This window comes from Diceros bicornis, chromosome 5, assembly GCF_020826845.1.
Source record: "Diceros bicornis minor isolate mBicDic1 chromosome 5, mDicBic1.mat.cur, whole genome shotgun sequence".
In the NCBI taxonomy this organism is placed as follows: domain Eukaryota; kingdom Metazoa; phylum Chordata; class Mammalia; order Perissodactyla; family Rhinocerotidae; genus Diceros; species Diceros bicornis.
The window spans coordinates 93,008,447-93,031,257 of NC_080744.1; the positions used below are offsets into that span (position 1 = coordinate 93,008,447).

General features: G+C 38.3%; 1 protein-coding gene across 3 annotated transcripts in view; it reads left to right on the forward strand.

The window, feature by feature from the left end:
* Positions 1-22,811, forward strand: part of FANCI (FA complementation group I) — a 122,528-nt gene that overhangs the window by 86,688 nt on the left and 13,029 nt on the right. For all 3 annotated transcript variants that reach the window (XM_058542426.1, XM_058542424.1, XM_058542425.1), the window contains exons 19-32: positions 3,807-3,875; positions 6,914-7,015; positions 8,024-8,197; positions 8,274-8,395; positions 8,916-9,080; positions 10,182-10,361; positions 14,437-14,603; positions 14,943-15,019; positions 15,996-16,112; positions 19,205-19,256; positions 20,087-20,214; positions 20,313-20,381; positions 20,564-20,657; positions 20,971-21,158. In XM_058542426.1, the coding sequence (XP_058398409.1) occupies positions 3,807-3,875; positions 6,914-7,015; positions 8,024-8,197; positions 8,274-8,395; positions 8,916-9,080; positions 10,182-10,361; positions 14,437-14,603; positions 14,943-15,019; positions 15,996-16,112; positions 19,205-19,256; positions 20,087-20,214; positions 20,313-20,381; positions 20,564-20,657; positions 20,971-21,158 (1,704 nt within the window). The remainder of the gene's footprint in view (positions 1-3,806; positions 3,876-6,913; positions 7,016-8,023; positions 8,198-8,273; positions 8,396-8,915; positions 9,081-10,181; positions 10,362-14,436; positions 14,604-14,942; positions 15,020-15,995; positions 16,113-19,204; positions 19,257-20,086; positions 20,215-20,312; positions 20,382-20,563; positions 20,658-20,970; positions 21,159-22,811) is intronic.

The window sequence follows — 22,811 nt, forward strand, 5'->3', positions numbered from 1 at the left end:
TTTTATTTATTTATTCTTTCTAAAACATTCACCTTAGTGTTTATAAGAACAACTTTTTTTTCATTTTGCACTTGGTTTTCAACAGTTTATAGCATGTCTGATTAGGTCACATAATTATAATGACAGTACAGTTAGCAAAAAATGAGTGGGAGAAATACAACTACTGCCTTGTGATTAGCATATATTTCAGCTAGTGGGAACAAAAGTGTGAAGTCATGGAAGATAACTACGGTTTCTAGCATTTAGTATGCCATGTACTTCAGCATACGTATTTCATAGGTGAATGGAGAGCATTAGATAATCTAGCAAGTAGATTAAGTGGAAGTCATTTCAGAGAGCAGCTATTATATTACTTTCATTTGACATTTTAAAAATAACTTTTATTGAGGTACAGTTGCCAGGCACTGTACCAGACACTGAATTTTTCAGGCTTATTGTAGAAAATATGGAAAATACAGAGAAATATTTTTTAAAATATTACTAATCCCACCACTCAAGTATGTATATTTATGCAAAATTGGAATCATAAGATTTATATTGCTTTTATCTCTTAATATTATGTTGTGAGCATTTTCCCATTTTATTAAATGTTGTTTGGCACATAATTTTTAATGCTAAATATTACTCTTTATGTATATAGTAATTTATGTAACTGTTTTATTTTGGGGTCTCTGTCATTTCTAGTTTTTCACTATGAATGTTGTTGTTGTACCTGAATGTCTGACCACATTGCTGGGTTCATTAGAGCATTTTAAAGTTTATTGGCATATTCTGGCAAGCAGTGAATTTTTTTTAGTCATTAAAAATATTTTTGTTCAACACCCATTTGTTATAAAGAAATGTCAGAAACTCTTAGCAAAGTAGTATTAGAAGGGAACTTCCTCAACCTGATAAAGGGTGTCTATGAAACCTATATCTAATCTCAATGGTAAAAGGCTGAATGCTATCCCCTATGATCAGGAACAAGGATATTTGTTCTCAGCACTTCTATTCAACATTGTATTGACAGTCCTATCCAATGCAACAAGGCAGGAAAAAGAAATACAGGCATACAGATTTGAAAGGATGAAATAAAGCTGTCTTGATTCACATAATATATGTAGATGATACCAAAGAATCTACAAAAAGTGAATTTGGTAATATTGCGGGATACAAGATTAGCAATCATGCAAAAATCAATTACAGGCATACCTCGGAGATATTGCAGGTTTAGTTCCAGACCACTGCAATAAATTGAATATTGCAATAAAGCAAGTTACACAAATTTTTTGGTTTCCCAGTGCATATAAAAGTTATGTTTACACTATAGTGTAGTCTGTTAAGTGTGCAGTATAGCATTATGTCTAAAAAAATGTACATACCTTAATTAAATGCACTTTATTGCTAAAAAATGCTGACCATCCTCTGAGCCTTCAGCAAGTCATAATCTTTTTGCTGGTGAAGGGTCTTATAAAAAACACAATATCTGTGAAGCACAATAAAGCAAAGCATAATGAAACAAGGTATACTTATATTTTTCTATTTACCAGCAATGAATGATTGGAAACTGAAATAAAGTAATATTTACAGTTTCCAAATTTATTTATCCTAAATAAAACACTTTAGGATAGATTTAACAAAGTATGTGCAAGATATGTACTCTAAAGACCTACCTCAAAATATTGCTGAGAGAAATTAAAGAAAAGCTAAATAATTGGAGAGATATATGATGTTCACAGATGGGAATGCTCAATATTGTTGATATTCTAAGTCTCAAAAAGATTTATAGATTGAGTACATTCCCAACTGAAATCCCATGGTATTGTTGTAGAAATTAAAAAGTTAATTCTGAAATTTATATGGAATGTAAAGCATCTAGAATGAACAAAACAATTGAAAAAGTATAAATTGGTCAGTAGAGTTTTGACAAAGATCCCAAGGTAATTCAATGGAGAAAAGATGGCCTTTTCGACGAACAGTGCTAGAAGAATTGCTCATTGTGTTGGGGGGGGTCCCCAAAACCACCCCCATGTGTAGTGATTTCTCTAGAAGTACTCATAAAACTCAGCATATATTTGTTCTCATGACTAAGATTTATTGTACTAAAAGGATACAAAGCAACAAACAGCAGAGGCAAGAGGCACATCGAGTGAAATCCAGAGGAAAGCAGGTTCGATCTTCTAAGAGTCCTCTCCAAGTGGGGTTGCACAGGATGCGCTTAATTCTTCCAGCAAATGAGTTGTGACAGCACATGCAAAGTGTTGTCTACTAGGGAAGCTTACTAGAGACTTGGCATCCAAGGTTTTTATTGGGGGCTAGTTACACAGGCACCCTTACTAGCACATAGCAGAATTCCTAACTCCCAGAAGGAAATCAGGTATTCAGCATAAACCATATTGTTTGTACAAACAATTTAGGCACAATAAACCTCTCTTAACGTTTAGGGCAAGTTTTATATCAGTGTAGGAACTGTTCATCCGCCAAACTCCCAGTCACCAGCCAAGGGCAAACCCTGCGAGTAGGCCTTACTAAGGATAGCAGTCTCAGACCTACCATGTTAACTCTTTTCTGCACCGCCATCCATATGCAAAATAAAGAATCTCAACCCTTATCTAGCTCCAAATTTTAAAAATTAACTTGGAAGGGATCATAGACCGAAATCTATTGGGATTTTGTTGTTCATTTATTCATCAAAGATTTACTTAGTACATCACTGGTTTGTAAAAACTCTTTATGTATTATTGATATAAACACCTTTTATCATACTGGTTGCAAGTATGTGCCAGATTGCCATTTACTTTTTATTATTATTATTATTATTATTATTATCATCATCATCATCTTTTTAGAGCTACGGAAATACTAATTTTTGATTGTTAAATCTATTGATCTTTTCCTTTGAGGCCTCTGCTATTATTTATGTGTGTAGAGAGTCCATATCCTTCCAATGAATATTTGCTAACATTTTCTTCTATTTTTTTATGCTTTCGTTTTTTATGTTTAGCTACTTAATTCATCTGGAATTTGTTTTGATATAATATATAAGGAGCTAATTTTTTCCCCACATTAGACAATAGTTTAGACATTATTTCCTGCTTTATGTGTACTAAGTCTATTTCTGTTTGTATGCTATACCTTTATTTCATCTGTAGATTTTTGTGCCAAGACCACAAGTGTCTTTTATCATTATACATTTATAAAATATTTTAATACTTGTGAGGGCTAATCTTCCTTTTGTTTCTTTTCTTTAAAAAAAATTTTTTTTGGTCAATTCTCATTTGCTTTTTCTCACAGATGAACTGTGCAATCTCTTTTCCAGGTTCCAAAAGGAAAGTTCTCCCCAGGATTTTAATCTGAGCAGTTTTTAACTAAGATGGGGAAATTCTGGATGGGAAGAAATGTCACAGTCCTTCCCATCAGGGAATTTGGGGCCAGGAGGCACTTTTGAAGCACTGGAGACTAACTGGAAAGAATGTCCTAAAAAGGAAGGCCACTCATGTAGGATGAGAGGAAAGAATGAGGGCCTAGGACATCCCTGACTGTGAAGGTGTAAAGTACTACAAAACCAAAAGTGACCTGTTGTTTAAAAATTGTGAGGATTATGGTCAGTTTCTAATTCAGTTCTTAGTGATCAGAGATCTCTTTTTAGCTGAGGCAAATAACCTAAACTTTCTGAATTGTTTCTCCCTCTAGCAAATACAGTCTCCATCTTTTTCAAAGAACTGAGAATAGGGTAAAGAAATATAATGTTATTTTAAAGTTAGGATTGTCCAGATCACTAGTATCTCTGTTAAAGAGGTTATTTGTTCTCTATTTGATTCCTCTAGGGGTTCTATGATGTCCTTCGAAGGAACTCTCAGCTGGCTAATTCAATCATGCAGATTCTGCTTTCACAGGTAAAATATATTTTTATGAATATAGAGAACAGATAATGAGGCATTGAGAGGCAATTGACGTTTTTCATACTTTTCAAAATATAAAATAATTCCCAACTAGTACACTGGTACATTTTGAACATGCCTAGGGTATATGATGCGGTATTGGGGTTGCTTTATTTTAATCACCACTTATCTACCTGCCATATTGTCATCATGTAACAGTTATCCCTCTCAGTTCACAGTCTACATCTTAAGTCAGAAGGACATTTTGAAGAACCATTGGTACAAGGGCTATCAGCAGCTGTATCTGTTATGTTTTATTTCTAAAGGAAAGAAAAGTGATCTGGAGCAAATACAGCAAAATATTGACATCAGTCAAATCTGAGTGACATATACATGAGTGTCTATTAGGTTGTTTTCTGTACTTTTCCGTTTAAAAAAGTTTTTAAATTATGAAATGTTTCAAAGGACCATCATGAGAAGAATTTGGCTGGAGAATATCTGGTGTAAATAAGCCCTTTTACTCCCAACATCTATTCATTAAGCATTTATTTGAATCTTTTTTTTTTATAACAGCTTTATTGAGATATAATTCACATACCATACAATTCACCCATTAAATTGTACAACTCATTGGTTTTTAGTATATTCATAGAGTTGTGCAACCATCACCACAATCAATTTTAGAACATTTCATCACCTCAGAACACAAGCCCACCCCTTTAGCCACCACCTTCTAATTTTCCCATCCTTCCCCCACTCTCCCAGCCCTAAGCAACCACTAATCTACTTTCTATTTCGGAAAATTGCCTATTCTGGACATTCATATAAATAGAGTCAAACAGTATGTGGTCTTTTGTGATTGACTTCTTTCACTTGCACTTTTAAACCAACATTGCATTCCTGGGATAAATCCAAATTGATTATGATGTATTACCTTTTTTATACATTCCTGGATTCCATTTTCATTTAGGATTTTTACGTATATGTTTACAAGAGGGAATGGCTTATAATTTTCATTTCTCCTGCTGAACTTCCTTGGTTTAGTTGGGGCTTAGTAAAATGATGAGGGAATCTTCCCTCTTTTTCTGGTTTGTGTAAAATTTGAAATTGTCTAGTTATTTCCCTATTCTCTTTTTCCCTTATTTGTTTGGAAGTTATATACTATCTTTCATTAATCTAAACTTCAAATGAAATTTTTAGCTTTTGACACACAAGTAGTGTGAATTCTAGCCCCAACTACATTTGGAGACTAGTTGTGGCTAGAAATTCCCAGAGGAGACTGTTTTCCCCCCTCCACCTAAAGTCACGGGTCAGTTAGGTACATATCCTTGCCATCTTCCTCCATGTAGTGGATATAGTTTCTCCTTCTGAGAATTCCAGCTTTATGTGAGGGTCTCTGATACAGCCTCCACCCCATGAGTTAGTCTTCAATTCCATGATTCCTTCTATAACTGTAGCTCTAGGCCTCAGGGCTTGGCATATGCTGCCAGAGTAGACACTAGTTCCAGAGCTCATTTGCTCATTTATTTGCTAAGATTCTTGCTTTATAACATTTTGTAACATATTCAGACCTCTAAGGAATTCTCTTATTTTTCTATCATCTAGGTTATCTATTTAATAAAAAAATATATCTATGTAAAATTTTTAATGTAATTTTTTTTCTGGGAGGAAGATTTGCCCTGAGCTAACATCTGTGCCAATCATCCTCTATTTTATATGTGGGACGCTGCCACAGCGTGGCTTGATGAGCGGTGTGTAGGTCCGCACGGGGGATCCAAACCCGCGAATCCTGGGCCGCTGAAGCAGAGCACACGAACTTAACCACTACGCCACCACGCTGGCCCCTTAATGCAATATTTTTTGTTGTTCTTTACCAGGAGGGTTTCTCCAGACCCCTAGTCTACCCTTTTGCTATAAATGGAAGTTCTCTTTTTCTTTCTCTCTCCCGTTTTTATGCCATTGCTTTGTGATCATTCTGCTGAAGAAGCTCCATTTGAAATTAAGGTCTCAGACGTGTAGAGATTGTTGGAAGGTACGATACTGTTTGTTAAAAGCTTTTCAATAGGCCTTGGGACTGATCCTATATAAAATTTATATCCTGCTAGCTATATTGTATCTTTCAAACTGTAATGATCAGCCCATCTACATTTGCACATTTAACAAGAATTGAAAATTATGACTAAAGGCATAGAGCAACTCAGGTTAGTATGTCGACCAGTTAAATTCTGCAAACTCCAAAAGTAAGAAAGAGAAAAATTACAACTTACCTTTTTTTGAGCTCTGTTTTTGTGTCAAATAGTGTTTGAAGCCCTTTACATGTATTGGCATGTTTAATGCTTATGCAGCTTTGTATGTTTATATTAATAATATCCTCATTTCACAGATGAGGAACCAAGGCATGGATATCTTTATCAAAATAATTAATAAGTGATGGTACTGGGATTTGGGACTCAGCCAGTCTGACTCTAGAGCCTATATTCTTTTTTTTTTTTTTTTTTTTTTTGGTGAGGAAGATTAGCTCTGAGCTAACATCCATGCCAATGCTCCTCTTTTTGCTGAGGAAGACTGGCACTAGGCTAACATCCGTGCCCATCTTCCTCTACTTTATATGGGATGCTGCCACAGCATGGCCTGGCAAGCGGTGCCTCGGTGTGTGCCTGGGATCCAAACCCGGGCTGCCAGCAGCAGAGCACACGCGCTTAACTGCTACACCACGGGGCCGGCCCGTAGAGCCTATGTTCTTAACCATCAAGTTATGCTGAAAATGCTGATGGGCTCTGCAAGTTGGGGAATTGGTATGAGACAGTATGATGTTTTGTAGGAGAGATAATGGAATTGGAATAGGAAAGGAGATCTCAATCAGTACGATGCCTAAATTAAGGGCAAAGGATGTGGGCAAGTCAAAGCAACACAGATTTTGCTGCATTGTTCTTTGGGCAGTTGGGGAATATGTTTTAGAAGACATCGGACATTAAAGGTGCCATTAGCCTGATGAATTAAAAAAGTGAAAAGCATTCATGAGCCATGATGTCTCTTTTCCTTACCATACACAGTTAAAGCAGTGCTATGAGCCAAAATCTGATGTGCTGCCTCCTCTGAAATTAGAGGCTTGTATTCTGACCCAAGGAGATCAGATCTCTCTACAAGAACCACTGGTGAGACTTTTATTCCTCCTATAACTGTTATTTTCACTGTTAAGTAAAAATATCAACCCTCTTGGTAGGGTTGATCTTCAGAAAGATACACCTTTAGCTTTCCCTGGGAAGCTTTGTTCCTTTTACTCCCAAATGAATTTTTACTTTTAAATCTTCCCTGCTTATCTTTTATAACTATTATCATTTTGAGTCTATTGGTAAGATATCTCCGTGTCAGCACTTTACTAAATCAAGGCATCCACCACTTCTCCCAAGGAGCGTTTTATCTCCCATTTTTGCCTCTTTGATTATATATACTAAATAAATATACTTTAGAATGGCGGGAGGGAGGTCACTTAGAAGCAGATGAACCCAGGGGACCTGCTTCATTAGTCTGGAGGGAGTATATGATTTAGGCTGAGCTAGAATTGGCACTCTGTTGAACCTTCAGAGGAACTGTGACAGGTTGGTTTTCTGTTCTTGTTGTCCAGCCTCAGAAAGACAGCGAAGAGAAGATAAAAACTGAAACTCTCCCACCCCAGGTGACTTAGAACTCATGGCAGGGGAAGGGGGTAGTGCTTCACTTGTCATAGTCTGCCTTCATACCTGGGCCTTCTGTGCCATGAGATGTCCTCAGCCTGGTTCGGAGATGCTATGTTGGTCTTCCAAAGGTTCCCTCAACATAAACCCCTATCTTTAGAATAGCTTCTGGGACTCGAAGGAGCTAGAGAGCATTTAATTTCACAGCCTGGCTCCGTGGTGTTTGTACCAGATCAGAGATAGCAGATCTCATGTTGCATTCTGAGGTGTCAGCTACTTATGAAGCCAGTTCCTTTGGGAAAGGCCAGAAAACAATGCCTCTGTTAGTTCAATTATTTTTTTTCCAGTTTTGTTAATTCAGATTGACTTAATTTGTGATGCTAATGAATAACTTACTTTAGCCTTATAGATAAGGATTATTTGTTGATTATCAGCAGCTTCATAGGTTATCCTTTAACACTAAAAAATATTTATTATTTTCTTCGACAGGATTATTTGCTGTGCTGTATTCAGCACTGTTTGGCCTGGTATAAGAGTAGAGTGATGCCCCTACAGCAGGAAGAAGAGGAGGAGGAAGAAGAAGGATTCTACCAAGACTTAGATGATATGTTGGAGTCTATTACTAATAGAATGATTAAGAGTGAACTAGAGGACTTTGAACTGGTAATTCTTAAGTCTCAGCTGTGTAGAATAATGGAGGTTTTTAGTGGCTTATTAATTTTTATCTTGTGTCTTTTAGGATAAATCAGCAGATTTTTCTCAGAGCACTGGTGTTGGCATTAAAAATAATATCTGTGCTTTTCTAGTAATGGGAGTCTGTGAGGTCCTAATAGAATATAATTTCTCCATAAGTAATTTCAGGTAAGGTATGCTATAACTCTACTTGCGGTTTGATGAATAGTCCATTTGATATGTATATTTTTTTAAACGCTAACAATATGCTAGGGACTGAACAGACCACAGACCATGACACTATCTCTTAGATGGCCTAAGACCGAACTATGTTCTTTCTACCAAAGAACACCAAAGCATATGCCAGACAGGCCAGTGAATGTTGTCCCTCTAGCAGGCTTTAATTTATTCAAAATTCCTCAGGCCCTGGACTCAAGAACTTCCGATTTTAATAGAGAAATTTTGATTGGTGGTAGTATTGAACTTTCGTGCTCTGCATTGACTGGTATAAATAAGAAAGGAAAAAAAATAACCCAGATAGATTGGTGTGACTTGGGAGTGCTGTGTTAACGAAGATCCATTCATTTGTAATGTGGTGTCTAAAATATGACATTTAAAGAAGCATTGTGATCTCCTTATTACTGTATGCTAGAGTAAACCACAATATTCTGATGCTTGTCCTTGGTGGTCTCTTTTTCCTTTTACACAGTAAGAATAAGTTTGAGGAGGTTCTGAGCTTATTTATGAGTTACAAGAAACTCTCTGACGTCCTTAATGAAAAAGCTGGTAAAGGCAGAACTAAAACAGCCAACAAAACAAATGATAGTTTTTTGTCCATGAAATTTGTGTCTGATCTTCTCACTGCTCTTTTCAGGTAAGGTTCTAATAGAGTGCTCCAAGACAGCAAGCAGCAGAATGAAGATAATAACACCTACCCAGGTTCACTAGTATTACCTAGTTTGGATTCACAATTCTTACTGTATATACAGTAAAAAAAATAAGCCAGGAGGGGGCCGGCCTGGTGGCGTAGCAATTAAGTTTGTGCACTCTGCTTCGGCGGGCCGGGGTTCGCAGCTTCAGATCCTGGGCGTGGACCGACGCACTGCTTGTCAAGCCATGCTGTGGCGGGGTCCCATATAAAGTAGAGGAAGATGGACACGAATGTTAGTTAGCCCAGGGCCAATCTTCCTCAGCAAAAAGAGGAGGATTGGCATTGGATGTTCGCCCAGGGCCGATCTTGCTCACAAAAAGATCAGAAACAGTGGACTAATGAATGAAAAGATAGGGATGAATTCCAACTAGGTGGTGTACGAAAATCTACCTAAGCAGCTTGAACACAATATAGGCATACCTTAGAGATATTCCAGGTTCAGCCCCAGACCACTGCAGTAAAGCAAATATTGCAATAAAGTGAGTCACACGAATTTTTTGGTTTCCCAATGCATATAAAAGTTATGTTTACACTATACTGTAGTCTATTAAGTGTGCAATAGTATTATGTCTAAAAGAACAATGTACATACCTTAATTAAAAAATACTTTACTGCTGAAAAATGCTAACCATCATCTGAGCCTTCAGCAAGTCATAATCTTTTTGCTGGTGGTGGGTCTTGTGAAAAACAATATCTGCGAAGTGCAGTCAAGTGAAGCGCAGTAAAATGAGGTATGCCTGTAACAGATAAAAAGGGAAGAAAGAAAAACCTGAATGGAAAAACCAAAGGAACAACAAAAAAAAACTAAAGAAAACTAAGAGTGACATTTAAATTTTATCAAAGTAAAAGAATTAGAGGAGGGGGGCAAAATGAGGTAACACTGAGAATGATAATTGTAGAAGGGCAGCCATGGCAGTGACTCTGATATGGTCTGGCTCGAGTCTGTTGTTCAGAGCTTGCTGGTGCTGCTGTTCTGAGCAGTCCCTAGAAAGCCTACCTCCAGATCCCAATAGCAGTGAGGGATCTATTTCTTTTCCTCTCTAGGGACAGTACGCAAAGTCACGAAGAGAGCCTGTCTGTCTTAAGGTCCAGCAATGAGTTTATGCGCTATGCGGTGAGTGTGGCTTTGCAGAAGGTACAGCAGCTGAAGGAAACAGGGCGTGTGAGTGGCCCTGATGGCCAGAACCCAGAGAAGATCTTTCAGAACCTCTGTGACATAACTCGGTAAGCCACTCTCACACTCAGAAACCTGTTCCACTTGCTGTGGAGTCTCCAAGAGAGGAAATTGCAGGGGGGCGAAGGTGGTTTAGGGCATATGTAACTTTATATGCCCTAAGAGTGAAAGTGCAGTCACTAATATTGGGTCTTTTTTCCAGTCCTGCTTTGGTGTGGATTGTTAATCACATATAAAATGTTAATCTATTACCAGGAATAAAGAGGGATGTTACATAATGACTAAATAATTCATCAAGTAGGCATAATTTTAAATGTGTATGTACCTAACAACAGAACTTCAAAATACTTGAAGCAAAAACTGATAGAACTGAAGGAGAAATACACAAATAATAATCTGCTTTTCTCAGTAATCAATAGAATTAGTAGATAGAAAATCAGGAAGGACATAGAAGACTTGAACAACACTATCATCCAGCTTGACTTAACTGACACTTATAGAACATTCAACAACAGTTTCAAAATACATTCTTGGGGCTGGCCCAGTGGCGTAGTGTTTAAGTTTGTGCACTGTGCTTCAGCGGCCTGGGGTTCACGGGTTCAGATCCCGGGTGTGGACCTACGCATAGCTTATCAAACCATGCTGTGGCAGGCATCCCACATATAAAGTAGAGGAACATGGGCATGTTAGCCTGGGGCCAATCTTCCTTGGCAAAAAGAGGAGGATTGGCAATAGATGTTAGCTCAGGGCTAATCTTCCTCACCAAAGGGGAAAAAAACATATTCTTTTCATATGCACATGGTACATTCATCAAGATGTACCATATTTGGGGTCATAAAACAAATTCAGCAAATTTTAACAGTAGAAATCAGTATATTCTCTGACTACAACAGAACTAAACGAGAAAGTAATAACAAAAATATATAGATAATCCCCATATATTTGGAAATTAAATGCATTTTTAAATAACCCATAGTCAAAGCGAAAGTCAGAAATTAGAAAGTGTCTTGAACAGAATGAAAATGAACACACAACATATTAAAATTTGCATGGTCCAGCTAAAGCAGCGTCTAGGTAGAAATGTAGAACAATCGGTGATTATATTAGGAAAAAAGGGTCAAATCTCTAATCTAAGCTTCCACATTAAGAAAATAGAAAAAGAAGAGCAGATTACAATGAAAGTAAGCAGAAAGAAGGAAATAATAAAGACCAAAGTAGAACCATTGAAAATAAAGAGAAACAAGAGAGAAAGTGAATGAAACCAGAAAGCTAGTTGTTTGAGATCAATAAATTTAATAAACCTTAGCCAGGCTGGTCAGGCAAAGAGAGAAGAAGCAAATGACAAATATCAGGTATGAGGAAGAGGGGACATCACTTCTGATTCTACAGACATTAAAAATTGATAATAAGAGAATATTAACTTTATGCCAACAAACTTGATAACTTAGATGAAATGGACAAATTTCTTGAAAGCCCACTCAAGAAGAAATAGCTAACCTGAATGATCCTATCTCGAATAAAGAAATTGAACTTATGGTACAAAGTTTTCCCTCGATGAAAACTCCAGACCTAGATGTCTTCACTGGTAAGTTCTACCAAACATTTAAGGAAGAAGTATTACCAATTTATGTAAACTCTTCCGGAAAATAGAAAAGGAGAGAACATGTCCCACCTTGTTTTCTGAGGTCAACGTAAATTAGCCAGATAACCAAACCCAGCCAAAGACATTTTAAGAAAACAACAGACCAATTTCCCTTATGAATAAAGATGTAAAAAATATTAGCAAATTCACCCCAACAATTTATAAGAAGGATAATATATCATAATTAAGTGGGATTTTTCTCAGAGATGCAAGGTTGGCTCAAAATTTGTAAATCAGTCAATGTAATTCACCATATCAACAGACTAAAGGAAAAACCATATGATCATCTCAATAGATGCAGGAAATCAAAATTCAACATAAATCATGGTAAGATCTCTCAGCAAACCAGGAATAAAAGAGACCTTTCTCAATCTGGTAAAGGAAATCTACAAAAAACCTGTAGTTAACATCATGCTTAATGAAGAAAGACTGAATGCTTTCCTCACTTTGCTCTCACCACTACTATTCAACATTGTACTAGAGGTCCAGTACAGTGCAGTAGGCAGTGCAGTAAGGCAGGAAAAAGAAAGAAAAGGCATTCAAATTGGGAAGGAAGAAATAACGCTGTCTTTATAGACATTATAATTGTCTTCATAAAAAATTCCAAAGAATAAAAAGAAAAGCTACTAGATCTAAGTAAGTAAGTTTAGCAAGGTTGCAGGATACAGGCTTAGTATTTTCATTTATATACTAGCAGTGAACAGTTGGAAATTGAAATTTAAAAAACAGTACCATTTACAATAGCATCACAAAATGTGAACTGCTTAGTGATAAATCTAACAAACGTGCAAGATTTGTGATGAAAACTAAAAATCATTAATGAGAGGAATCAAGGGAGTCCCAAGTAAATGGAAGATATACAGTGGGTTGGAAGATTCAATATTATCAAGGTGTGAATTCTTCCTAAATTGATCCATAGATTCAACACAATCCCAATCAAAATCCTGTCAAGGTTTATTATAGGTTTTGAGAAGATGATTCTAAAATTTATATGGAACAGTAAAGGATGTAGAATAACTAAAAGAAGTTTGAAATAAAAGAACAAAATTAGAGGACTCACACTATTTGATTTCAAGTATTACTATAAAGTTGCTGAATTTAAAATAGTGTGGTATTGGCAGAATCAATGGAACAGGTTATATAGTTCAGAAATTGGTCACACGAATATGGGCATTTGATTTTTGACAAAGGCGCCAAGGTAATGCAATGGAGAAAGAAGAGTCTTCAACAAATGGTTTTGAAACAATTGCATGTTGATATGCAAAAAAAAGGACCTTTATCCATTCCTCATGTCACATACAAAAAATTAACTTGAAATAGATCAGAGACCATAAGTGTAAAACCAAAAGTTGTAACACATCTAGAAGAAAACAGAAAAATCTTTATGACCTTGTTTTAGGTAAAGGTTTATTAGATATAACACCAGAAGCACAATGTATACTTAAAATTTTTTTAACTCTGCTTTTTGAAAAACACTCTTAAAAGAAATGAAAAGAAAAGCCACACAGTAGGAGAAAATATTTGCAAAATGCATGTCCGATGAAGGACTGGTAACCATAGTATATAAAGAACTCTTCAACTTGTTAATAAGAAAACAACCGAATTTAAAAATAAATGAGTGAAATATTTGAACAGATACTTTACCAAAGAAAATATATAGATGGCAAATAAGGACACAAAAGAATGGTCAACATAATTAGTCATTAGGTAAATGCAAATTAAAATTATAATGAGAGATCACTGAACACCTATTAGAATGCCTGCAAGTAAAAAGATTGACCATACCAAAGTGTTGTCGTGGATATGGATGAAGTTGAACTCTTCTACACTGTTGTTGGGAATGTAAATGGTACAGCCAGTTTGGAAAACAGTTTGGCAGTTTCTTAAAAAGTTAAGCACACACCTACCATAAGATCTACTCATTCCACTCTTATATATTTACCCAAAAGAAATGAAAGCAGATGTCCATTTAATGGTTTGTGTGTAGCAGCTTGATTGGTAACAGCAAAATCTGGAAGCAACCCAAAAGTCCATCAACAAGTAGATGCATAAATTGGTGAATGGATAAACTGTGGTACATCCATACTGGGGAGTACTGTTCAGCAATACAATGGGACAAACTACTGATACATGTAGCAGCATAGGTGAATCTCCAGAGCATATGCTTGCCAAGCTGACCAGACTCAAAAGGCTACCTACTGAATGATACCATTTTTATATGATATTCTGTAAGTAGTAAAACCATAGAGACAGGAATCAGATCAGTGATTGCTTGGAAAATGATGGGGAGAGAATTGACTACAGAGGAGCACCAGGGAACTTTTGAGGTGTTGGAAATATCTTGATTGTGGGGCTGATTACACACTGTGCAAGTTTGCCAAAATTCATAGAACTGTACATTCACAGGGTGTGAATTTTACTGTATGTAAATTGTACTTCAGTGAACCTGACTTTAAAAATAAAATTACTTTTCCCTTCTTCAGGGTCTTGCTTTGGAGATACACTTCCATTCCTACTTCAGTGGAAGAGTTGGGAAAGAAAGAGAAAGGAAAGAGCATCTCACTGCTGTGCTTGGAGGGTTTGCAGAAGGTCTTCAGTGCTGTGCAGCAGTTCTATCAGCCCAAGATTCATCAGTTTCTCAGGGCTCTGGGTGGGCATTTCAATTTTGATAAATTGGCTCGATCTGAGTTTCTCTTTCTTAACATCAAGCCTCTTGATTCTATTTGCTAACCTACCAGAGGACACTGGAGAACAGTCCTGATGTTGCTAAGGAGTGACATCTAGTGGATTCAGAAGTAGCGCTTATTAGATTACACTTAACCACACATAGTGACTGGAAAAGGGAATGTAGTATTAAGAAATTGCAGAATGTTAGGAATGTATTGAAATCTGCCTCCAGACTTTTTGGGCTTTCTAAAATTTTAGCTATTAAAAGGCCAAAAAAGCCTAAGTCGTTTTCAAAGAAGATAGAGTTCTTTTCTTTTCCTAGATGTCACAGATAAGGAGGAAGAAGAGGTGGAAGTCAGTGTCAATGAAAGAGCAGCATTCCAGATCCGGCAGTTCCAGGTGAGAAGCCTTGGGAAGCTGCTGTACTTGCCTGCGAGTCCTTGCAAAGGGGCTGTTAGCAGGGGCAGCTGGTAAGAATGGGCAGACAGTGAGCAAGTAGGACAGGAGTTTTTTTCTGGGTCATTATCCAAGCAACAGGACATAGCTCTTAGAATGGAAGATAACGCATTTTAAAAGATTCTAGGGAGGATGTGTATTAGGCCACCCCAACCTGTGACACTCATTGCCTTTAAGAATCAGTTTGAGTTGACATAAAGAGATAGCCAGAAGTCCGTTAAGGTATGGAGGTTGTGTCTTTGTTTTTGTGTTCATGGTATATACTTCAGCTGTGTCAGATTGCATGAAGACTGGACAGTGAAGCCTATTCGTTTCTAACCAGTAGTTGTCACGATATCAGGATCTTCTATCACAGAAGACTTTTATTTAATAAAAAATTTTAAAGTTCCTACTGTGTGCCAGGGACTGTTCCAGGTGCTGAGGATACAGCAGGGGACAAAAGAGACAAAATCCCTACCCCCAAGTAGCTTACGTTGTAGTGGGGAAGAGACGGACAGACAACATAAGTGTATTTCAGGTGGTGACAGAGGAATAGAGAAAGGAAAACAGGGAAGGTGTGTAGGGCATGCTGCGGCTGGGGCATGGTCTAAACCTGGGGTCAGTGGGTGGGCTTCAGGGAGTTGTAAACCACCCCAAACTGGGTGCACAGTTCATTCCTAATGTACGTTTGACAGGGGGTGGAGGAGAAGGAGTCCATAGTTTTCAAGAGAACAGTCAGATTTATGATCAAAAACAGGATAAGAAACTACCTGTTCAATCCAGGTTTATTTTCAGATTTTATCCTCTTGGATTTTTGGTAGCTTTGACTATTTTTTGTCTCAGCCTACGGAGAGACTCAATAGGAGTCTCTGACTAGATGTCTCTTCTCCCTGAGAGTAACATGTCTGCTAATGTTTCTGTGTGTACTTCCCTTTCTCAGAGGGCCTTGTTGAATTTACTTAGCAGCCAAGAGGAAGACTTCAATAGCAAAGAAGCCCTCCTACTAGTCACTGTTCTCTCCAGCTTGTCCAAGCTGCTGGAGCCCTCCTCCCCTCAGGTATGAGTGCCACTCATTCAGTCTCAACTAGCATCCCTCAGAAGGCAGAGTGTTGCATCTTGAAGTGTATATCTAAATGTTCTCTTGAAGTCTAGCTTATTTTAAATAACATATTTAATTATGCTCCTGAGTTAATGTAAGATCAGTAAGATGTACTCTTTTCTACATAAAGTTTCTACCATGACATAATTATATGTAGCCAGACGGGACAAGAACAGAACTGCTTTTGTTTGTTTGGCCATGGTAAATGGTAAACAGTAAGCACCATAGAAAAAAACTTGTTTATCTTTGGTGCCTTCAGCCTTCTTAACCTGTGTTTTTCCTCACTCTTGGTGTTTTCTAAGATGAAAGTATGTTAATTATCAAGAAGGTAGCTGACATTGAGCAGTTGGCTTTCTCAGCAAAGTTGGCTGGTACTGAGTTTGGGGGAAATTCAACAAAAGGTGATTAAGTTAGAAAGCATGACTACAGTCCCAAAGCAGAAACAACTCTGTCTGGATAGGTTGTCTGTATGTGTGTGTAGGTGTGCACACATATACGTAGAATTGTGTACCTGCATGAGCGTTCACATGCATAGAATAAGAGAAGGGCCCCGTTTTGTTGGTCTGTTCCATTCAGGAGTAATTTCCCTATGCGATGATGAAGAGCATCCTTGATTGCCTAGGGCTGTGTGATTCTACCACATCTACTCCTGACCTGTGAGGAAGACAAGTTGGAGCCCGAGGGTGCAAGGCTCCTTCTGTGAGCCCTTGCTTCAGGAGGAGCTAGTCTTTGGGAGACACAGCCTGGGGGTATTATGGTGTTGGAGGCTGAAAAACAGACCTGATTTTCCTGTTGTCCTAGTTCCAGGTAGCCCAAAGAAAGTCCGTTTTGCTACTCACTTCATCCTAAATCCAAACACCACATCCCCACTTTACTTTCAGTTTCGTTCTTTCATACTGCTACTTTTGCTGCAAAGAGCAGAGGACTAGGAAAGAAACACAGGGACAGAGAATTGGGGCAGGGGGACATTTGAGGAAAAATAAATGGATTTGGAAAGGCTAATATATACAGACTTTTTTATTTTATTGATGTTTTAATAGTTTTTAACATTGTGAAATTTTGGGTTGTACATTTTTGTTTGTCCATCACCATATATGTGACTCCCTTCACCCCTTGTGCCCACCCCCGACCCCCATTGCCCCTGGTAACCACAATACAGTTTTCTCTGTCCATGTGTTGGTTTATATTCCACATATGAGTGAGATCATACAGTGTTTGTCTTTCTCCTTCTGGCTTACTTCACTTAACATAATACCCTCCAGGCCCATCCATGTTGTTGCAAATGGGACGATTTTGTCTTTTTTATGGCTGAGTAGTATTCCGTTGTATATGTATACCACATTTTCTTAATCCAGTTATCAGTCGAGGGACACTGAGGTTGCTTCCACTTCTTGGCTATGGTGAAGATTGCTGCAATGAACATAGGGGTGCATAAGCCTTTTTGGATTGTTGATTTCAGGTGCGTTGGATAGATTCCCAGTAGTGGGATGGCTGGGTCATAGGGCATCTCTATTTTTAGTTCTTTGAGGAATCTCCATACCGTTTTCCATAGAGGCTGCACCAGTCTGCATTCCCACCAGCTGTGTATGAGGGTTCCTGTTTCTCCACATCCTCTCCAACACTTGTTTTTTGTCTTGGTGATTATAGCCATTCTAACGGGCGTGAGGTGATATCTTAGTGTTGTTTTGATTTGCATTTCCCTGATGGTTAGTGATGTTGAACATCTTTTCATGTGCCTATTGGCCATCTGTATATCCTCTTTGGAGAAGTGTCTGTTCATTTCCTCTGCCCATTTTTTGATCGGGTTGCTTGTTTTTTTTGTTGTTCAGTTGTGTGAGTTCTTTATATATTATGGAGATCAACCCCTTGTCAGATGTATGTTTTGCAAATATTCTCTCCCAGCTGGTGTGTTGTCTGTTCATCTTGATTCTGGTTTCGTTTGTTATATACAGACTATTTTTAATTTAATTTTTACCACACACCCACCCCACCATAACTTCAAGTAGTCTGTTTAAAATTTTTTTAAATTTAATTTCAAATGGGTAATAAAGTCCTATGATTTGAAAACCAGAAATTATAAAAAGATTTACAGTAGTCTTCCTCCTATCCATGTCTTCCATCTGTTCAGTTCTTCTTCCCCAAATAAGTGAATATCTTTTTTTAGTTTCTTATGTATTCAAGAGTTTCCTTATTCCTGTACAAGCAAATATGAATATAGACTTTTATTCCTGAACCTATCCCTCTTCACACAAAAGCTTGTTCAGCATCCTGCTTTATTTATTTATTACATTTAACACTGTATTCTGGAGATTTTTTTATGTCAGTTCACAGAGAGCTTTCAGTTAGCCTCTGAATTTATCTTTTTCCCTAGCAGATCAAAAACTGAATTCTTACCGGGCATTTTGCACTTAAGTGTCACTGCATTTCAGTGCCTTTGTGGCTGAAAGCCTGTCCCAAAGAACTGCCGAAGCAGAAAGCTGAGTGTGTATCTGGCAACGCAGGACCCTGCTGTCCCAAGACCTTGGCCTCTTCACCTGCCTAAGAAAACTGTCTGGTTTTTTTGCCTCTTTTCTTTTTCTTTTTTTTATTTTTCCTCTCCCTGCTAACCTCCTCTGGCCTCTTGGCTCCTAAAAGCTAGTTCTACTATCTTTATGGCCAGGATCTTACTCTCCTACACCTCTCTATTAGCCTAATAGGCTTAAAGATGTCTCAGATGTGGAGAGTGTGGGGCATGGAAAGGAAAAAAAGGAGCTTTAGCCCTAGACCGTGGTAGTAGGGGTAGAGAAAACTCAGGGAGTAAGAGCCCAGACCCAGCCTCCAGGACCTTTGTCCCTTAATGAGGACATAGACTTTGAAAATTAAGTCATGTGCTATATTATGAGAAAAGTATCAATAATTCTTTTCATAATTTTGGACTTATTTTTATGCTGTTCTTAGGAGATTACCACTTTAGATCCAGGTACATGTTTTGGCAGGTGATTTGCTTAGATTTGGAAAGGTCTAGGTCTCTATCTTTTGGCATATTTCTTTAATATCTGAATGATCTCTAGTTTGTGCAGATGTTATCCTGGACATCTAAGATTTGCAAGGAATACAGCTGGGGTAAGTTTCCTGCCATGTTTTCTTTTAGGCTTTATATAAAATCATCATCACCAAACAGCATTTAGAAAATTACACATTGACCAGAGTTGCCAAAAGGAAAAACTACACAATACCGATACCAGGTGTTGGTAAGAACATAGAGCAGTTGGACCCCTCATTCACTGCTGGTGGGTGGAGGTGTAAGTTGGTATAACCACTCTGGAAAACTGTCTGGCAATATTTAACTACTAAAATTAAACATATCCTTATGACCCAGCAGTTCCACTCCCAGCAGAAACAGGTGGAAGAATTTTTACAGCAGCACTAGTTTAATAGGAAAACCAAACCCAGATGTTCATCAGCAGTGGAGTGGATAAAGGAATTGTGATGTGTACACACAGTGGAATACTGTACAGCAACGAGAATGAACAGACTATACCGACACACAAAGTGGGGCAATCTCACAAACATAGTGTTGAACAAAAGAGGCCAGACACAAAAAGTACTTACTGTAATTGGAATATTAGGTAAAGTTCAAAGTCAGAGAAAACTAGATATGAGGTTAGAAGTCAGGATGGCAGTTTCCTTGGTGGGGCAAGAGGGGTTTCTGGGGTGCTGGTAATGTTCTGTTTCTTGATTGTGTGCTGGTTACATATAGTGATAGTGACTAATAATGGGAAGCGTGTCCCTTCTTTGTGCACCCTTGTGGGAGAGCTGCCTTGGTTGGAATGTGTGCAGCACTGGGATATTGTACCTGAGACATGATAAACTACATATTCTGACTAGTTAGTCCCTCCCCTGAAGGACTAACTGGATTATAACTTACCTTTTAATTTTCTTTCTACTCCTAGAGGATGCCTCGTTTTGCAAGGGCTTGATGAATTTGCTCTTCAGCCTCCATGTTTTGTATAAGAGTCCTGTTACCCTGCTGCGTGACTTGTCCCAGGATATCCACGGACAGCTTGGAGACATAGACCAGGTACCATAGTGAGCCTTCAATACAACATTCTGAGTGGGGATAGAGGTCAGGGGAACAGCCTTCCTGCCATTATATCTCACCTCTCTTTCCCTCCCCAGGATGTAGAGGTGGAGAAAACAAACCACTTTGCAATGGTGAATTTGAGAACAGCTGCCCCTACAGTCTGTGTAAGTGTTGATCCCCAAGCCATGGGAAATAGCCTTGTCATTCTTTCCATTTTGTTCCATGTGAAGAGTAAATTATAGTGGCTTGTGTCCTGAGGCCTATAAGCCACTGGCAGGTGGCCATGGTTATATTATGCCAGCAGTTGTGTGCCATGAGCCATGCCAGGCATTCTTTCCTTTCACAGTTACTTGTTCTGAGTCAGGCTGAGAAGGTCCTAGAAGAAGTGGACTGGCTAATCACCAGGCTTAAGGGACAAGTGAGCCAAGAAATCATATCAGGTAAGATGAGCTCAGGGTGGGGTTCCAAGAATTGTGAGCAAAGTCACCCAAAATCCAAATAGGATTACTGCATAAAAGTGGAGGCCTGAGCTCAGTTTGTTAATTTGAGCTCGATTTCTCATGTGGTGAAAGAAGTAGACAGTTGTGTGGCTTATGACAGCATGATTATTAATTCACTGCGTGATGAATTACATGCTCATTTTCCCTACAGACTTCCTAGTAAATGGTGTTTAGTTGATTTCTAAATCTCCTTCACTTTAACTAGAAAATAAGGCCAATTGGGTTTGAATGTACCAATTTCATTTCCCTTCAGAACAGGCCTCTTCTCAGGCAGCCCTGCCAAATCATCCCGTTGAGAAAGCCATCATCATGCAACTGGGAACTCTGCTTACATTTTTCCACGAGCTGGTGCAGACAGCCCTGCCATCGGGCAGCTGTGTGGACGCCTTGTTGAAGGACCTTTGCAAAATGTACACCATTCTTACAGCACTTGTCAGATATGTGAGTATCTGAGCACCACCACCAGTCTGCCCCAGCCAGCCAGGAGACTTAGCCAAGGCAGCAGCCCACTGCTACGGAATGCCCCTGTACAGAGCACTTGCCTATTTCTTTGCAAGTCAGGGTTTGATTCCGATTTGGTCAGTAGGTGGCAGGCATCTCCACAGGCCAGGAGAAAAACAGTTCATGGCATAATTCTAAATCTGCTTTTAGAGGCCCTTATTTCCATGGCATATGAGTATGTAGCACCTGATTGAGTGCCTCTTCAAATGCCTTCTAAGACTTAATCTAGACTATAGCTATAGAATCTGATTCTCTATTGCACAAAAATTAGACTATTTCACACCAGTCTAACACTAAAAATGTGTTTATTCCTTCGTTCATCCCTTTAACAAGTAGGTGTTAAATGCCTTACAGGTCAGGTACTAGGGTGGGGAGGAACTTTATGTTTTAAAAATACAGAGCATACTCTGCCCTGAGTTTAAGTTAATGCTTATTAGTATCTGTTAACAAGAAACTCTTTTCTTGCACTTGAAATATTTTGGTCTGCAGCAGACATTCAGAAGGTGATAGGAACTAGGTATTTAAGTTCTGATTCTAGCAATGATCCATATTAAATACTTAGAAAGGCATAGTCAACCCAAGGAAGATGATAGTCCACCCTACAGTATACCCAAACAACAGGGCAGCCATCTCTGATAAGGTGCAGCTCTGGCTACATGGTGTGGCTACTAAGCTTCTGTAATGGAAATACTGAGAGTCTTTTCTCTTTATTGTCATTTTCTAAAGGAAAAACAGCAAAGTCGTTGGTTTTCTAGATGCAGGGACTATCATCCTGAAGGATTTTTTTTTTTTTTTTTTTGATTTTTATTGATATTTTAATGGTTTCTAACATTGTGAAATTTTGGGTTGTACATTTTTGTTTGTCCATCACCCCATATATGACTCCCTTCACCCCTTGTGCCCACCCCCCACCCCCCCTTCCCGGGTAACCACAGTCCAGTTTTCTCTGTCCATGTGTTGGTTTATATTCCACATATGAGTGAGATCATACAGTGTTTGTCTTTCTCTTTCTGGCTTATTTCACTTAACATAATACGCTCCAGGCCCATCCATGTTGTTGCAAATGGGACGATTTTGTCTTTTTTTATGGCTGAGTAGTATTCCATTGTATATATATACCACATTTTCTTAATCCAATCGTCAATCGAGGGACACTTAGGTTGCTTCCACTTCTTGGCTATGGTGAATAATGCTGCAATGAACATAGGGGTGCATAAGCCTCTTTGGATTGTTGATTTCAGGTGCGTTGGATAGATTCCCAGTAGTGGGATGGCTGGATCATAGGGCATCTCTATTTTTAATTCTTTGAGGAATCTCCATACCGTTTTCCATAGAGGCTGCACCAATTTGCATTCCCACCAGCTGTGTATGAGGGTTCCTGTTTCTCCACATCCTCTCCAACATTTGTTGTTTTTTGTCTTGGTGATTATAGCCATTCTAACGGGCGTGAGGTGATATCTTAGTGTTGTTTTGATTTGCATTTCCCTGATGATTAGTGATGTTGAGCATCTTTTCATGTGCCTATTGGCCATCTGTATATCTTCCTTGGAGAAGTGTCTGTTCATTTCCTCTGCCCATTTTTTGATCGGGTTG